This window comes from Vanacampus margaritifer, chromosome 2 (assembly GCF_051991255.1).
Source record: "Vanacampus margaritifer isolate UIUO_Vmar chromosome 2, RoL_Vmar_1.0, whole genome shotgun sequence".
NCBI lineage: Eukaryota > Metazoa > Chordata > Actinopteri > Syngnathiformes > Syngnathidae > Vanacampus > Vanacampus margaritifer.
In genome coordinates, this window is record NC_135433.1 from 28,540,348 (window position 1) to 28,559,425 (window position 19,078).

The window sequence follows — 19,078 nt, forward strand, 5'->3', positions numbered from 1 at the left end:
TGTTGTAAAGTTATACTAAATAAAGTAATGTAAAACATTAAAATGTTCTGTATCTTTAGTGTTGGAAGTATTAGGGGACCAACATTTTTTTCCCCTTCAAATTAATCTGCCTATTAAACGGTTATCGGAATTTCATTCTGCCAAATATCGGAATCTTCATCAGCCCCCAAAAATCCATATTTGTCGGCGACTCGGGCCCTAAAATTTAGCCTACATTTAGAAGTTCATCAAAAATCTTGCTTCACATTTGAAAGCCTAAATCAATATTTCAACTGTCCTTCAAATCTTAATAACATTTAAAATGACACAAAAGCTGTGTAAAATAATGTCGATTTCCACGCCAAAGTACCTGCACGTGTAGAAATATTTGGAAATAAATGACCCCCCCTGCATTTCCACAGTGATTTCCCCCCTAGCTTAAGTTGTATGTGACCACGATGACGATGATGGTATTTGCCAGGAAGAGTCGGTGAACGCTTGACTAGTTGGGCTTGACAGGCTTTGTTGATAGTCTGCCTAATGCGACATATCAGCACTGACAGATCCCAAAACAGTTCTCGACATCCAGATGGAGGCGAGATACGCTTCTGGCCTATATACACACACGCCCCACTGAAGAAGTCATGTACTAACACTAGTTTAAAAATCATACTAACAGAGGCTTCACTTTCTGATGCACACACTGGAGCTAATTTATTGATTGTCTTTTCCATTTATTTTTCAGTATAATTAATGGGCAAGTGTTCTGCAATGCATATCCAATTAGAAAAAGTTTTTTTTCATTTTATTATTTGAATAAAAGTATTCCAACACGAACAGTTTTTATATGACTTGTTGACTTGTGTTTTGTGCGGTATGGACAATATTTTATATCCAGGTACATTGGTGCCTTGAGATTTGAGTTTAGTTCATCTCTTTCTAGAGTGCCTGCTTTGACCGCCGGGAGGCAGTATACTGTAATACAGTCACCAGACCCAAACGAAGAATAATAATATTACATCTACCACTACTGTAAAATGCTGTAATATTAGTAATTTTTCCTAGTTGGTAAACTATATATGCGTGTGAGTATTATTACTATTATATTGTCTGCCTACTGTTGCTCCACTCTTGTGCTCCATTGTTGTGTTCAAATACACGTTGCGTAAAGGGTTCATCCGTGACTAGCGATGCTAACGTTAGCATGTCAAAGGTGTTTTGCGTTGTTTGCATGAAGCTAAGCAGACTTTGGCAAAACTGTATGGTTGTTAAGGTGTATTTCGCTTGGTATGATGTTTCATTTGAGAGCAAACTTCAACTGAGAGTGGCATTAAACAGTCTGAAGCCGCTTTTTTTTTTAATCAATTGTACACTATTTGTAAAACCAGAGCTTATAGCTCAAGTTTGTGCGCTCAAGTCAAATTATTATTATTTTTTTTAAACGTCCGAATGAAAGGAAAATTCATAAGCGGGGTCACTTGTATTTCAAGGCACAATTGAATATGCCTTTTTGAAAATCTGAAAATCATCTTTAAAAAAAAAAAAAGAATAATTTTAAAGCCGTATCGCCTATCCTAGTGTGTGTGTATGTGTTTTTGTCTCTGTCATTCCACTATAATGGTTGACGAGGGCATCCAACTAAACAGCGTGTATCCAAACTAGTGACTGGAAGTGTTTTTTTTTCTTTCCTTTTTTCTTTGAACACCGCCTCTAGCATTCACAGGGCAGGAAGTGAGACCCCAGCAGAGGATGTGATGCGGTCACATCTTCTGCACAGAGTGGTCTGGGAACGTCTCACTGTATGTAACTTACTGTGTGATTGTGTGACTGAGTGTGGTAATTAGTGTGTGTACGCGACGCGTCTTACTGAGTGTGTTGTTTTATTGTGTGTGTGTTACTTAGAGTTTAGTATGTGTTGTGTATTACTGGGTGTGTGTTACTTTGTGAGCGTGTGTTAACTGTGTGAGTGTGTTACTGAATGTGTGTTTGTTCCTGAGTACTGTATGTTTTTGTTTTATGGTACTTTTTGTGTAATTGTGTATTAATGTTACACGGAGAAATTGTAACTAAGTCCATCTGGCCACATTTGAACATTCCCACCTGCTATGCAAGTCTAAACACAGGTTAACCGCTGTATGATCAATCTAGAATAAAGTCAAATGCTCACCATTTACTCAGCACTAATGGAGAGCAAGCAGGAGGGTGTTGGCTAACGGCCCATGGACAAAATCTTTGAGAGCCCACCAGCTCTAGTGGATTCATTTGACCTTTGAGCCACCTTCAGTATGTCCGTGTGTTTGTGTTGTTGTAGCACCAGGAACTGAAGGGGGAGGAGGAGGAGGCGTGGGGAGTCTCACGGCCCGCAGACCATCCCGCCTGACCAGACGTGTTTATTTCTGCTCAGCCCCCCAGTGTTTATTTCCACCAGGGTATGAATGTCTTTTCTGATAGGCCTCCCTTGTTATTTTAGATCAGCCGCTTGGGAAGGGATACATGGGAGAACAGTGTGTGCTGCTGCCAGTACATCTACACACACACATGCTAATATGGACTTTCGTGAAGAAAGAGGAGCTTGTTTTTTCATCTTGATTTAACAAATTGTTTAAAAAGTCGTTCTCCTCTGAGCTTTTGGCATTATTATGTAATGCCTCCATTGGAACATGAATCATTATTTTATTAACTACTAAATCTTCCTTACATGTTTTGAATATTGCACAGTCAAAGGAATGTTATGGGAAAAGACATTTTTGGAATGTTATCAAAGTTTGTTCATGTTTTCTTTTTTGATTAGAACCCATAAACTAAGAAACTAAAAGCTGATTATTATCTTACATACGATGTGTTTGCTTCCATTTCTGTCAGTCCATAATCCTGGCTAGCCGCCAGTCAGTCATCGTCAGCCAAGATGATGCCACAACATCCTTCATCCATCCCTTTCGGAAAGGTGAACTGAAGATCATTTTTCCGACACCCACAAGACTGCTGACAGTTTGATAGCCTGCATGTCTGAGTACTTTTTGTCTGCTTCCCACGTGACACATCTGTCATTTACAGCTCGGTGGGAGGGGAGTGAATGACACCCAGAGGTTGCATCACTTTCTGACTCATTGCCGTCATCAACAGTTTGTCGCCTGTTTGCAATCTTTGTTTTACATAACCACACCGGGTTTCTTCTTCTTTCTTTTTTTTTTTTACTGCTGATTAGAAAAAGTGGCCGACACAAGCCATGGCAATAACGAGCCTGTCTAACGATGGAGAGGTTTCGCGTCAGTATCTCCTTGATGTCCATGATCTCCATGTGAGAAGACGCAGTGGTAGAGACTGGGAGAGGGAATGCGAATGCAGCCGGCACCAGCAAATGCACATGCAATTTACAGTACGTGCGCCAATGGAAAATCCGTTCTGTTAGGCACCACCTCTGGCGGTCAGCAGGGATGAAATATAGGTTTTGCCCAATGGGTATGGACTGTTTAAGCAACTCAGAGGCCAATATTGCACTCTGGGAAATACTTCACTCTAAAAACAGTTGGGTTAAAAAAGGGTTTTAAAAATGTATGCAAAAGATCCAAAACAACCTTATAGGTTATTTCTTTAACTTAAAAAGTTGGGTCAAAATGAAAAACCTGACCTGACCCCCCCAAAAAGTTGTTTTTTTTTACCCCCCCCCCCACACTTACTTACCACACTTCGATCCACCAGAATGGTTGTAATGCATGTAGGAGCTTCTATAGTATTACATTTCATTCCCCTTGTGAAACTCAAGCATCCTCATCTTATTAAGACCCTCATTGATTTTACATGTGATGAATATTGAAGGTGTGCGCTCACTGTGTGCTCTCCTGTTCCTCATGTTATGCTTTCTTTCTTTCTTTGCACTCTTGGGGCAAAACATTAAAAACCTTCGTAGCCTATAATGCAATCTACAACTCCAAGAGTCGTTTTTTACTTATGTAAAGGGACATTTTTATTTACAGGTCGTGTACTATGTCCCAGTAGTTGTTGCAGTGCCACCTCATTCCCTCATCGTCCTCTTCAGTGTCCTACTTTATTACGGAGGCGGCGATACATACATTTCAGCTAATTGATTTAGCTGGAAATCCTCTTCAGAGTGCACGAGCGCGTGCTCTCCTGTCTCCCATCCCGCCTGAAATGGGCATGAAATGAAATGACTAATCCACTTCAATTAGTCATTGGAACCCAAAATACACCAGCCAGCACACTCACGCTTCCATTTTTGTTCAATTGAACAGAGGCAGGCTTTAAATCTAAAGCTGTTGAGTAATTACTTATGAGCTTTAAAAATGCACTTAAACTTATGGAAAATTGGCCTGGGTAAAAATATTCATTTTGTCTTCTAGTTGATTCAGCTTCTGAGGAAGGCGGCAGTGGACGCCGAAACTAGTCAAGCCTCGCCGCGAATGTGCAGTGAATGCCACAAAATAGCAACAAAACAGTCCTCAAAGCTCTTCACCTCAACACGCGTCCGTGGCACCAAGATGCCAAAAGATGGCGCCAAAGCAATATTTTATATTAGACATGGCTTTGGCCTGAGCACAGCGAAACTACATATTATACTTAGGCTGTCTTTGTGAGATATTAGAATTGCTTTGATGATCTGAAATATTTAAACTAGATAAATCTCCTTTAACTGTGCCTACTGATCAAGTCTTATTTTGCCTATTTTCTGACAGGAGTTTTGAGGGAAAAGGGAAATGCTGTCAGTGGCACCATCAGAAACTTTCTGGAGCAGCGACCTTGTCATTCACAACGTGTGCAGGTAAGCTGCATGCAGAGAACCTTTTTTTTTTCCTTTTTCTTTTTTTGCAGCTTTCCTTGGCACTTTATCTTTCACTTTTCTCCTTCGGCTGCCCTCGCCACTATCAGTCCTCCTTGACATCATCGCCGCTGTAACTTTCCATGAATCCACACTGAATGTTGATATAGAGAACTGAAATTTACACACGTGTAGGGAAGAACTCAAATTTCTACGACGGCGTATTAGGGCCATGTATAACTTTTTTTTTTTTTTGAGGGTGGGGGCAATATTCCAAGAAAAAAACTTGCAAATTTGCCACTTTATAAAGTGGAAATTTTTTTGCGAGAATAAAACTCAAGAAATACACATAGCTTAGCTATAGTCTAATCATGTGAGGATTCGTTGGTGGTTAATGGGACACTGTTTATAAAATGAAAAGGCAGGTTGGAGTCGGATTCATTCTTAAATTTTAACTTTACTCGTCATTCACCGCACAACACTTACTGATCCCCTATCAGCTGACTAACACTAACAAATCAGATGCTAGCATGCTTTAGGTAAATGCAAGTGTATGACGGAGAGCAGCAGATTCGACACATCAACTTAGATACTTGTACAAAAAAATACCAAAATGTATGAATGTGTAAATAATAATTAAATATACATTTTAACAAATTAAACTTAAATGCTTGATCGTCCGGGTGTGGAACTTCGAAAAATGAGGCGTCTTTGTCGCTGGCCAGTGGCCGTACAGAACGCTTCAAAGAGCGAATGCTTACATCATGTTACATCATTAGGTTAATCTATGCTAAAGCAATTACTATCTCCTTATTTGGAAACCCGACCGATAAGTATTGGTACAAACAGTCGAATAGTACGCTACATGTATTTCTCGTAAGTTTTTGAGTTTTTTCTTGCAAATCTGCCGCTATATAAAGTCGCAAATTTGCCACTTTATAAAATTTTGCGAGTTTATTAAGTGGCAAATTTGCAAGTTTTTTTCTCGGAATATTGCCTCCGCCCTATATATTTATACGTGGCCCTAATTGTCATGTCTGGGTAGAGCTGGCTTTGGTTGAGGGTCCCGATTGGTCCTGAGTGGATGCCTGCCCTTCCGCAGGCTGACCAATCCGGGCCCTCAGCCACTTGTGCCTGGCCCCAGGTGTGACTAATCCCCTAATTTGTGCGGGTGCATTTAATTCCCGGGTGGTGATCAGTCCCTTGTGGGATCATTGCCATTGTCACGGTCACCCCCGGAGTTTGTGCTGTCATTTTGATTTTGAGTTATACAATAAAAGACGACAGTCTAACCCGCACTCCTGCCGTGGTTCTCCTGCCTCCCTGCTTTTTGGGTCCTCTACGCCACACATCGACAGTCACCACGCCGTTCCGTGGACGCATCGTGACACTAATACGCTGTCTTAAATCTGCTGTTGTCCCTTTCCATTTTTTTCTTTACAATTCTTAGGAAACGCTTCCCATCGAAGATAATGTAAATTGAATTCATTTGTTTCAGGGTGACTGAAACAAAACCTATTTTTATGTCCTAAGACTTGAGCCATTTTCAACTACGATCAAAACAGAACTTCATTCCTGGTGTGGTCTAATGGATCTCAGTAGATTGTGCAGGTGTGCCCAGTGGTCATTATTGTTATCTGGCGCCCCCTGCAGTTAGGAATAGGACATAGTTGAGTCCAAATAGGAACCTCTTGTTTTTTTGTTTTGTTTTCACGAAACACATCTTCTTCATTATGATCTGTTGACAGTGGATGGTTTAACCGCAGCATGTCCCCAACCACTTTCCTCCATCTTTGCTTGCATGGCGGGTCAGACAAGGTTACAGCTCCCCTGGCCACTGATTGACTGATGTGTAAGGCATAATTTATTGAGAGTGTCACACACACACACACACACACACACACGCACACACACCATTATCCTTCTATCACCAAAAGCTGCAGTAATGGACAGAGTTGGAGGAAGAAGAACTGCAGTTTTGTGATTCGTCACTTGAAGACATATAGATAGATAGATAGATAGATAGATAGATAGATAGATAGATAGATAGATCATGAGCTCTTTTCTAGAGATGGGTGGACTGTGGATGGATTGATGGATGGATAGATTCTCACTTGAGTGCTTTCCCCTGCTTTCACGACTTCCAGAGTCAGCTAAGGTTATTGGTTTTGCTGTCTCCTAAATGAAACATGACGGCGGCTCCAATTACATCTTCTTGGACAACAAAGTGCCCAGGAAGAGAGTCTTGCTGCTGCCCACCTGCTATCACGTCATTTTTACATCATTTAACAGTTTGACCTTTAGAGGCCTCTCAAAAGTCATCTCTTTGTTAGTTTGGGAGAACGTCTTCTCTACATTTGCACATGGGTTTTGCACAGCTTTTAAATTTATTTAGTGAAGTTAAAGCACAATCAATGGGACGCATTATTTGGACCATTCCAGTTGATTTGGCAGCCATTTCAACAACTTATAGCAAATTATTCAAATAGTGGAACCAATTTGTCATTTGTGATCAATTAAAATTTGAAACGTGTATACCTTGCATATTTATCTTGAAGTGACCCCCAGAATGTTATTAGGATGCATTTTTATTTGAATCCCCATGTACCAAATGTGATGGTTGTTCTTAGTCATTTGAAGTTTTTATAATTTTCCAGGTGCTCCAAAAGCTCGAGAGGAAATTGAACCCACAAACAGCACACATCTCTTTTCCTCTTGTCACCTGGAATGAGGTTGCGCACCTCTGTCTTACATTACGGTAGCAGAGTGTGCAGGTGGAAGTGGAGATGTGAGGCTGACAGGTGACAGCACAAGACTGTGTGGCTGTTTTTGAGGCCACCTGCATGTGCTGAAGTATGGATGCGACTGGACCACTGCAATAACTAAGAGGTAAGATCATTCATTTATTATATATATATTAAAAAAAATGTTTATTGAGCATTTTTCATCAATATGCTTTATTGAATAATAATAGCTTTTTTTTGTTGATTTGTGGAATTATAAGAAAAGAGAATTATTTGCCAACATAATAATAAATTCTCTGTTCATTTATGGACAGTTTTAATACATTTTAGGGAGTTGTGTTTTACATTGATTGCCGCTAAATGATTATCCTCATTAGTTTCATCTTAGATGATAATAGTAAAGTAAACTTTTGTGAATTAAAAAAAATATTTCTTATACATTGAATTATACTATATTTTTGCAATTTTTGATACTATATGATAACAAATTAATTTTACCCTACTAGTAATTCAACAATGCAACCAAAATTTCAATGGAAAAATATAATACAGAATGTGAATTAAATATGTATTATAAAGACAAAATCATTATAATGGTAAATGAATAATTGTAATAATAATAATAATAAATATACAGTCTTTTAAATATTGTATAGTAGGCTTATAATATTTATCTGACACTTTATATGATAAAATAAATATATTAATAATATATATTACAAACCCAATTACAAAAAAGTTGGGCCACTATACAGATTGTGAATAAAAACGGAATGCAATTATGTGGAAGGGCCACAATTTTATATTTTATTCAGAATGGAACATAAAGAACAGGTCAAAAGTTTAAACTGACAAAATGTATCATTTTAAGGGAAATGTCGATTTTAAATTACATGGTGTCAACAAATCTCCCAAAAGTTGGGACATGGCCATTTTCCCCACTGTGAGGCATCCCCTCTTCTTCTTACAACAGTCTGCAAACATCTGGGGATCGAGGAATAGGTTTTTGTTGTTGTTGCTTTTTGTGAAGACCAGATGAAAGGTGGTGACACATGGTAATCATATTCTTCACAGTTTGACGTGGTCCATATAGTGTAGATGAAATACCAATTAACTTCCTGTGGGACATGCTAAAAGAAAAATGCTATTAAAGCCCATTAAAGACGACTTCATTGCCAAATAATGCAGGGCATCAATGGAGCTGTGCGGTCCCAACATGAGCGAGAGCGGAGGCTCCCTCTGCCAGGTGAAGCAGCTTCCCTGCCACGGCGTCTCCCTTTGCCGCCTCCAGGCCAGCGGACAGCCCCTGCACAACCTCTCCCCTCACACTCACCCGTGCCGGGTCAACCAGGCACCCCTGGCCATTCGGCAGCGACCGAATGGAGCGTCCCGCTGCAGCAGCCCAGAGTGCGGGGCCTCCAAAGTGGGCCAGTGGGCCTCGTCCGCTGGCCCGGTGCTGGTGACTGGAGGTGGGGGATACTTCGGCTTCAGGCTGGGGAGGGCGCTGGCTGCTCAGGGGACGTCTGTGATCCTCCTGGACATGAACAAACCTTCATGGGACATCCCTGATGGAGTGCTCTTCTATCAGGTACAGCATCTACAGTACCACAGGTGGGCTGTCCACATCATTGTATGTAGCCTTCGAAAGCTTGCCATTATTTTGTCTTGAATTACTTGTGTTTAAAACTGGCCATAAAAGAGTGCTAGTAAACAAGTCCAGGGGCAATTATGTAACATAATGGGGCGACTATATATTGGTAAGGGGCCAGGAGTGCAATTGTCTGGCACTGTAGCCACATGCGTAGTCTGCAAACAAACTCAGTACAGCTCAGCTTCACTATGCCTATTACATGGCCCCTTGCATCGAGATGCCATCAGCGGGCCTCACTTTGCGGTCGGTCCGCTGGAAAGAGATGCACAGGCGAGTGATTCATGTAGCTCAGAGGGCCAGCCAGCTGCTGACTGGGTCAAAGAGGTCAGACGACATGATTCAGGTTTCACCTGCCCGCTTCATGACGCTCTTAACCTAATTAGAATCATTTCTTTTTCCACGGGGCAGCCCTTGTGTGCACTGTGCCGCTTCTCCTACACTTGTTTTCTCTTTTCAGGTAGCTGTAAAGTGCAATTGCCAAAGTCGAATACCTTTTAAAATGTCATTGTTCCCCATAGGGAATCATGTCAAGTGAATTACTGCTAATACACCTTCATAAAACCTAATTAATTATGCGTGCAATGTATTGAGTAACATTTAACATTTATTTACAACTGCCATATGAGTGTAAAATAAAGTTAACCGATGCAAACTTAACCCAAATACTTTGAAGGTGTCACGATGCGTCCACGGAACGGCGTGGTGACTGTCGATGTGTGGCGTAGAGGACCCAAAAAGCAGGGAGGCAGGAGTGCGGGTTAGACTGTCGTCTTTTATTGTATAACTCAAAATCAAACTGACAGCACAAACTCCGGGGGTGACCGTGACAATGGCAATGATCCCACAAGGGACTGATCACCACCCGGGAATTAAATGCACCCACACAAATTAGTGGATTAGTCACACCTGGGGCCAGGCACAAGTGGCTGAGGGCCCGGATTGGTCAGCCTGCGGAAGGGCAGGCATCCACTCAGGACCAATCACGACCCTCAACCAAAGCCAGCTCTACCCAGACATGACAGTAGGCCCCTAACAGACATGCAATGGTATGAGCAGAATGGTGACCTAGTGGTGTTTTATTATTACACCAAAGCCTTATACTATTCGCGGGAGATAGGAACTAGTGGAATAGTGGAAACGCGCTAATAATTGAAACTGCCCGCTAAAATGGTATAGGTGCCATAAGATGGTGGCAAAAACACTTAAAACGGAGAGGATCACCAAGCACCAACACATGTAAACAATCATGAACCCATGTTACATAAACGACTGTATGCAGGATTTCAGTTATTCAACACAAACAAAACCACCTTCATCAATAGTATTAGCTAGCATACTAGACTAAAAACGCTAGCACAAACTGACGTGACAAAATAGCACCAACAAAAAAGCACCAACAAAAAAGCAAACCACAATCGTGGAATTAATCTTACATGGCAGACACTTAAAAATGGTCCACATTTGAAGTTTGCCTGGATTTCCTCTGTGGTGACAAACGGTGAACAGAAATCACCTGATGGTTACTGTTCCTCTCTTGTTATGGCAGAGCGACATCCGGGATTATTCGTCACTCTTTGACCTCTGTGAAGGCGTCGACTGTGTGTTCCACTCGGCATCTTACGGCATGTCCGGCCCGGAACAGGTGAATGTTTCATGAAAACATCATCATCACCACCATCATCATCTTTGTGGTGTCATTGAACTCGATTCTCTTCACAACAGGCAACAGTTTGGCAGATAGTGACCAGTTCTTCAAAGAGGCTTCAAGCTATTTATTGCCATTCCCAGTTGAAGCGTACTGTCAAACTAAACACAAGACAAAGTGTACTACACACATATTTTTAAAATAACCATGGCTAACAAATCCCTTATCAAACAAAGCAAAACACCATAGATGGACTACTGAATAGCATCTATGTCACTGTTTTATAACTAGTGTCGTTCCAATACCGTTTTTTGGCCCCTGATACTGATTCCGATACCCAGCTTTGTAGTATCGGCCGATGCCAATACCATACCGATACCTAAGGGTTTTTTTTCTCAGCATGAAAAAGCTGTCCTGCCATTGGTTTGGAGCATTCAAGGGCCAATAGGATATCTGAGCTCGGCATGCAGTGAACATGTCACACATCAGTGAATGTCGTGCATGAGCACGACACAAGATGCTGCATCCAAAGTCCTATATTAGCGTCAGAATTAATGGTATCGGCATGTTACTTGTTAGTACTCACCGACACCGATACCCCTGTTTTAATGCAGTATCGGGGCCTCTGCCGATACCAATATCGGTATTGGAACAACACTAGTTACAACCCTTTAAGCAAAAGACACTTTAACATAAATGGTAGAGCAAAATATTACAGTACTCACATGGATATATTATTTATCCTCTGTGTAGAGTGACTAATATTACTGTGGCTTAAATGAGGAGTGATGGCCTCCATGAATGTGCCTAAAGTATGTCTGTATTATACTGCCGCACACGAGAAGGAGCAGCACAATGTACATCTATAATGTACATTGAATTGAAGCAAAAAAAAAAAAAGGTTTCGTTTGTTAAATTTTTTAAAAACAATATCATTACTGTATATTTCTTTAAAATACAAGCATATGCCTGATTAGGATGAGCGCTATAGAGAATGGATAGATGTGTGTAGTAAATTGTGATATTTGTTTTCATATTTGTTCCCAGCTGAGGAAAGAGCAGGTGGAGTCTGTCAACGTGGGCGGGACCAATAATGTCATAAATGGTGAAAGCGAACACATTCATCGAGTGAGAACACAGCAATGATGACAATTTACGTTTCTTTTTTTTTCTTTTTTTGAAGTGTGCAAAGAAAGGAGCATCCCGCGGCTGGTGTACACCAGCACCACCAATGCAGTATTCGCAGGGGAGCCCATTGAGGATGGCGATGAGGCCTCCATCCTCCCCGTGCCCCCCGACATGGTCTGTAAAACTACAATTGGTCTTGAGTCAAGCTTCATGTTTATAAGTCATTCTTGTATGCTTCAGCACATTGATCACTACTCCAGGACGAAAGCTATAGCAGAGCAGATGGTCCTCGCCGCCAACGGGTGCTCCCTCAAAGGTATGCAGTCACAGTTGCCATGGAAACATTATAAAATCGGAACAAAATCTGCCTTCCATCTATTTTGTGCTCATTAGTATTGCGGGTGCGATGGAGCCTATTCCAGCTGTCTTTGAGTGAGGGGCGCGGCACACCCTACACTGGTCGCCAGACAATCGCAGGATAATATACAGTATCTATTGTCATTCATAATTTTATTTATAATTCAATGTATACTTGAGTTTATAATTTACTTCAATTAAACTTTGTAATTGTAGTTTATATATAATTGAATGTGTATTCTCATAATTGTTTTAATCTAGTTGAGTTTAATTTAATCCCATTTCATTAAAATGAAGCATTTCTTGCTTATCCTGTTCTGGAGCCTTTCCCAGCTGACTTTGGTAAAAGGCGGCCTACAATATATGGTGGACTGGTCGCCAATCAAATGACAGGGCACATATAGAGCGAGACAAACATTCATTGTCACTGAGTTTTTTATCTAGATAAGATATACATTCCTACCATTAATATCTTTGTAAAGTCAGATTTTTTTTTGCTCATTTGATGGTGTGGGTGTTTCTAATGTGAGCAAAAACTGTAGCATTCCAAATCCTCTTATGTTACACCTCATTGACATTAACAGGTGTGACTCCCCTCTTGACTGCTTTGTGACCCGACACCATATCAGCAGCTGCCTCCTTATATATTCAATTAAGCTTAGAGCCTTCTCATTATAGACGCAGGGTTAAAGATCGCGTACCAGCCTGCGGGAGTTCACATTTTTTCTCACCCTACTGATCTGAAAGTGCCATTGAAAGGCATATTCTCTAATCTGCCCGCATTGTAAGAGCAAATATGAACATATTTTACATGAGAAAAATCGGAAAAAGGGGGTAAGCAGCAAAATCCACCCATTTTTATCCATCTCAAGGGACGGCCATTTTGCCACTTACTGTTGACTGACAAAGACATACACAAGGGGAGCCATGATTGGTTGTTACCTGAGCACTAAGGAGCTGTGATGTCATATCAGGGAGACAAGTTAAAGCGTAACTCAACAGGAAAATCTTGTTTTTTTTTCTTTGTTTTTGTTATTTTGTTGATTTTATTTTGTTAGCTTCTATATCCTTTAACCTCCCTGGCACGTTCTGTGTTCGAGTTGTTTGTTTTGCATACAATGTTTGTATTCAATTTCCTCACATATTTTGTATACTGTTAATTGTTTAAATAAAGCTTATTAAAAGGGAAAAAAGGAACTCAACAGGAAATCAGACTCTTGCTCCAGCCCTCACTTTATTATTATTATTTATTATTATTATTATTATTATTATTATTATTATTATTATTATTATTATTATTATTATTATTATTATTATTATTATTATTTTATTTTAGATGTATCCAATTGTATTAAAATGAAAGATAAAATCATATATCCATAAGTAGTTATAGCCGTGTGCATCATTGATTATCTCACACTACACTTATTGTTGCGGTACTTCTCAAGCTCCAACAAGATGGATGGTGGGTGTTGATAAAAAGTCACTTTCCAGTCTCTCCAGGGACCAGATTCCAGTTCGGGCCACTCAAGGATATTCACAGATTGAAGCCTTCATGTGTCATATGGGGTGTTACATTTTGAGAGAGAACACATTCATTCCATTTTAGAATAAGACTTCAAATAAAAAAAATGTGTCAAATTTGAAATGCCGTGAATATGCAATCCGAGAAATCCTTCACTTTTGTGCTTTGCATTGTGTGATGTGTAGGTGGCGGCCTGCTAAGAACTTGTGTCCTGCGGCCTTGTGGCATCTATGGCCCTGAAGAGCGCCGACACCTACACAGAGTGATGGTGAGGAACACACACACACAAACATATTCAAGCCACAAAAAACCTACAACACATCCTGTGTACGTCTCCTGGCGGAATGTGTTACCGCCAGAAGCGTTTGCATTATTAATGTCGCTCTCCAGTTACACTCCGCCTTTCTTCCAGTGTTTTCTCTGTGGGGCAGTCGGAAAGCATTCAGCATTTGTTAGTCAAGTGGCCAAGAAACTTGAGTTTTGTGAATACAATGAAAAAGACTTGACTTGACTTTAATTGTATACGAGCTGGCCTTGAATAGTGCACATGCATATATTACTTCTGAATGGTGCGTTTATGTTCCCCCACTATATCGCAATACTGTTTGTTTTTTACAGTTTGTTTGTGCTCTATGTGGATTAAAATATCCATTGTTTGAAGGTTTACAATTACTCTAAGCTTCGTGCAGCGAAACCGCCATCATGGAGTTTTTATGTGGGAATGCGCATGCATTATCTAACCTCGCAGTCCATCCTTGTCATTTGTCAGGTAAATGTGGAGCGTCGCTTGTTCAGTTTCCGATTTGGTGATGGGCGGGCCAGGATGAACTGGGTGCACGTGGACAACCTGGTGCTGGCCCACATGCTGGCCGCAGAGGCTCTCACCATGAAGAAGAGCTGCGTCGCTGTAAGTGTGCACACGGGTTCGTATCCTATCGCAATGGATTGTATTGTTAGCGCGGAATATCTTAGCATTTTAGCGTACACACTGTTAACGTACTGCATCATATTGTAACTTTAGTTGTTTTTCTTATATCGTATGGCATCTTAGTTCTTGAATTAAATCCTTTCTTAACAGTTGTTTGTGTTGTTTTTCTAGAGTGGACAAGTCTATTTCATCAACGACGGACTTTCAGTTAACCTCTTTGTGTGGTTAACACCTCTTGTGAGTTCAAAAATATTTTCCAGTGTTTCATTTGGGTCACAAATGGGCCTTTTTATTGCAGTTGATATTAAAACATGTGTTCATGGGTAACTGTGTCATTATTGTATTTTTCTAAATGATTAGATTCTGGCCAGTGCAGCCTGTTTTGAGTCCCGCTGCAATTATATATTCACAAGGGGAAACTAGTCACCACCAGATTCACAATATCCTTCTGTTTGTGTATATTTGCTCAAAATAACCTGTTGTTGAGAATCCATTTTCCCAAAAGCGCAGCTGTAGGACGCACTTTTGATAACAGAAATAGAAAAGCTCTCAGACTTGTCTTTAAAAATGTGAGAAGTTATCTATTTTTTTCATTGAATTGCTTTGATGATATATGGTTTCTTGTTTTTTGTCGCAGTTTGAGAGATTGGGCTACAGCCGGCCGTTGATAAGCCTGCCTGTTTCTCTCGTCTATTCAGCAGGTAGCACATTGCTTTTATGAAACCATATGCAGAATTCTTATGAAATGCATGTATTTATTTATAGCCTATGCATTCTTTCCCCAGCCATCCTGATGGAATATTTGCACCTATTTTTGAGACCTGTGATAGAGGTGCCTCTCCTGTTCACCAGAAGTGAAGTAATGATGTCTATTTTTCTTACTTTTTCCACTCAATTGAATTGAACACAGATACAAGGTACTCTTAAGTATACTCACTGGCCAGTTCATTAGGCACACTTGCACAATTTCGTCACATTGAATACAAACTCCTTTCACAAAAATGAATTGTCTCACTTTTGATTGGCATTAATTTAACCTTGTTTATTTGTGTAGTTATACTTGACTACTGAGAGGCTTTCCTAATCTTTGGTTTAGTAATATCAGTTAGGGCAAAATATGCAGTGCAGCTCTGAAATCAAATTTCCAATAACCCTTCTAATGAACATACATAATGAACATTTTTAAAGAGAAAAATAGAACTCTGACATAATTAAATGGAATATTACAGACATGAATACATGGAGACGATCACTCAGTAAGATGTAGTAATATTACTTGTTCCATGCAGAGATAAAGAACATATACTTGTAAATGGTAAATGGACTGAACTTATATAGCACGTTCTGCAAGAATATTTTTACATTATCTGTCTACGTATGTTGCTTTATCATTTGTGTTCAAATATGCGTCGCTTAAAACATTTCAACACCCCGACATGGATGTTACTTGGTAGCCCATCTATAGCATTTTCCGTTGTTTGTTAGAATTAAGCTAAATGGACTTTTTAGTTGAAGTGGTTGTTATGCGATTGTTTTTAATGATACAATATGTATCATCATATGTATCAATATGCATCTTAGTCTGATGTTTAGTTTGACAGTAAACTTAAATGGGTGTGGCATTAAACAGTTTGAAGCCTTCTTTTTGAAGAATTGTATTAAACAACAGTGCTCATATCTCAAATTTTTGCTTGCAAGTGAAAGCAAAAAAAATCAGCTCACATTAAATAAAAACTGGCAGGTAACTCGTATCTCAATGCACCACCAATATAATATGTACGGTCAAATAAAATTTTAATCAAACAAAATTGTGTTTAACGTTCGAGGCATGCATTTTACAGAACTGTTCTGCTTTGACTGTATTAAATATAATACAGCTCAAAAGTAAGCACTGTTAAGATTGTGTAGGTGTACCTAATGAAGTGACTGTACTTATCTGCCTCGCTGAAAGTGTTTCTGGCGATGCCGGGCTCCCGTTACCTGCGGCTGCATAGATTCTTGTTCAAGTCTCTCCCTCCACAATGAAGGCAGACTTCATTAAGGGGAGTATTTTCCGATCAGGCTTCTGCCCTCACCTGCCTCCCTTACTACCTGAATTATGTAAAGCCCTCGTTTGATTTGAGAAATATGGTGCTCCTGACATGACATGTGGGTGGGGATTAAATTTTCATCATAAACTTGCGAAAACAGGGAAAACGGTCTATTAAGAGTTGAGTTGTTTTACCTGCAGGGAGACAACTTAATCTCATACTTTAGTTTCTAGCCAAAGGTGCCCAAGTTTTTCATGGAAATGATATTAAACCCATAACTCAGTGTTGGTGCGCACATTATACCAGTGATGGGCGGTCAGGACAAAGCACCGACCTAACTAAATTCTAAGATTTGGTCATTTGAAATTGTATTCATTTATTCCTAACAGTCTATATAACTACGTTTCAGTGTTTCTCTTGGCTGCTCTACTTCCATACCTGTATGTGGATGTCAACTTTTTTGTTCAATCAAATTTCAGTCTCTCTGTGTTACCATGACAAACTAATCTGCCCAGGACCTTCACAATCAGTAGTGCTGGCCCATGTAAAATAAAATATATTAACAGTGGGACAGTTTCTTTAACTAACCCGGCATTTATTTATTTATTTATTTAGTGAACATGGAAAAAATAATACAAATACCAGTCAATCCAATTGACATGAATCACATAATAAAATAAAATTAAAATTAAAAAACATAAACAATAACATTCAGGTAGCTCCCATAGTTGTTGTTTTTTTAATAAATGTGCATGGATATTAATTATCAAATGACATTTCTTGTTTATTACAAATTTAAGAGACTTAAAATAAATAATAATTTGAATGAGGGTTTCAAGTTTAGAAATGTATGGATATAAAATGTTCCCAATAAATTCCCAAGAATTTTATGTTCTTAGATTCAAAAAGGGTCATAATGTTTTTACCATCCAAAATAATCTTGTGTTTTGATTATGTTTTGACATAAAATAATAGTAAATATCCTTCCAAAAAGCAGCACCAATGTGGCAATCAAAAAATAAATGTGTTTCACTTTCCGGTATAACTTTACAAAAAGAACATTTGTCATCAATATTTACGAAACGTGAACTAATCAGACATTTCAACTCATCTGGCCCTCGATGGCATCAGAATGTTCCATTCTCTGATTGGCTAGTTTGAGCAAAACCTGTTACAGTCAACTTTGACTAGCAAAACACATTTGTAACAATATGCACAAGTTAATACATTTAAAAAAAATGCATTTCTGGTGAGTATGGTGTATTTTATTGAAATATTCTATGCTATTATCGGGTTATTCAATAAATATTGATTCTGAACTGGCACAGTTGTGTGCTGTTAATACTGTTATGTTACATTTTTGTACAATATTGTTGACTTATGACATAATTTTTTGTTGTTGTTTTTTAACACACGTTTTATCTCAATTGAGTATTTAGTGGCCACAAATGAACATCTTGTGCACATCTAAATTGAGGGCACAATTAAAAAATGCTTGCCAATGTCATGTCTTTGACTCCACAGAATAAAACACAAGCAGCGAGAATTCCGGCACTTCTTACATCCACTGTTTTTTAATGCTTTAAAACATGAACTTGCATGAAAACGTATAACAAGCTTTTCAGTAATCCCACTGAGGGGATCCGGGTGGAGGGGCGAAGACCCGGCATCCATCTTAAAGAGATTCAGTCACGGCCCGAAAAGTCCTCCTCATGAATGTGTGATGAGGCCGAAACCAAAGCTGAGCTTGCGCCGCCGCACCTGGAGCTCATTCTCAGTCAGACAGCTGCCGGCAGCCGCGCGATCGATGATGGTCCCCGTGAATAAAACATCAGCTGACGCGGTCCCACAGAGGGAAAATGAAGTCGAACATGACTGTACACATGACTTATGTGTATGTTTATTGTGCACAGGTGAGGAACATAGCGGTAAGCCACACCTTCAAGATAGACAAGGCCCGCAAAGAACTGGGCTACTGTCCCAAATCGTACAGCCTGGCGGATTCTGTGGAGCAATACCTCAGATGCAGGCAGGCTGGCTCCGGTTCGCCTGCCATCCACTGGGACCCCCGACTGCACAGACCCCATGCGGTACTGCTGGTGCTCACGATGGCTTTGGGCACACTGCTTGTCATCTTGAGCTGCACTCTGGCTGACTAGTAACATTGTACAATATGTAGGCCTATACACTCATGGCTTGTAAGCACCAGTGTTTGACTCGCATGTTTGTCAAGTATGCTCACCTCATGTACAAATATTAAAATAAATCATGAGTGGCCACGGTTGAATATGATTCAGTGCTTCAATTGTGCTTCCTT

General features: G+C 39.9%; 2 protein-coding genes across 7 annotated transcripts in view; both read left to right on the forward strand.

The window, feature by feature from the left end:
• mosmoa (modulator of smoothened a) overlaps positions 1–7,473 on the forward strand; it is a 38,756-nt gene extending 31,283 nt beyond the window's left edge. The window contains exons 3-7 of one of the 5 annotated variants that reach the window (XR_013291047.1): positions 2,291–2,408; positions 2,842–2,923; positions 3,034–3,355; positions 4,671–4,756; positions 7,411–7,473. The gene's annotated coding sequence lies outside the window, so the exon portion shown is untranslated. Of the gene's footprint in view, positions 1–963; positions 1,065–2,290; positions 2,409–2,841; positions 3,356–4,670; positions 4,757–7,410 lie in introns of those variants that run through there. The other 4 variants (XR_013291048.1, XR_013291049.1, XR_013291046.1 and 1 more) reach the window with 4 other exon arrangements.
• Positions 7,474–7,493: 20 nt separating this feature from the next.
• Positions 7,494–19,040, forward strand: sdr42e2 (short chain dehydrogenase/reductase family 42E, member 2). Of its 2 annotated transcripts, XM_077556394.1 has the most exons (12): positions 7,494–7,642; positions 8,686–9,085; positions 10,695–10,790; positions 11,841–11,898; positions 11,977–12,095; positions 12,162–12,237; positions 13,989–14,071; positions 14,573–14,710; positions 14,903–14,968; positions 15,369–15,432; positions 15,517–15,590; positions 18,675–19,040. In XM_077556394.1, the coding sequence occupies exons 2-12, from the start codon at positions 8,693–8,695 to the stop codon at positions 18,918–18,920; spliced, it is 1,413 nt and encodes a 470-aa protein (XP_077412520.1). In that variant the 5' UTR covers positions 7,494–7,642; positions 8,686–8,692; the 3' UTR covers positions 18,921–19,040. The 2 variants fall into 2 exon arrangements, with proteins under 2 accessions (XP_077412520.1, XP_077412521.1); XM_077556395.1 differs by lacking the exon at positions 10,695–10,790.
• Positions 19,041–19,078: the final 38 nt, after the last annotated feature.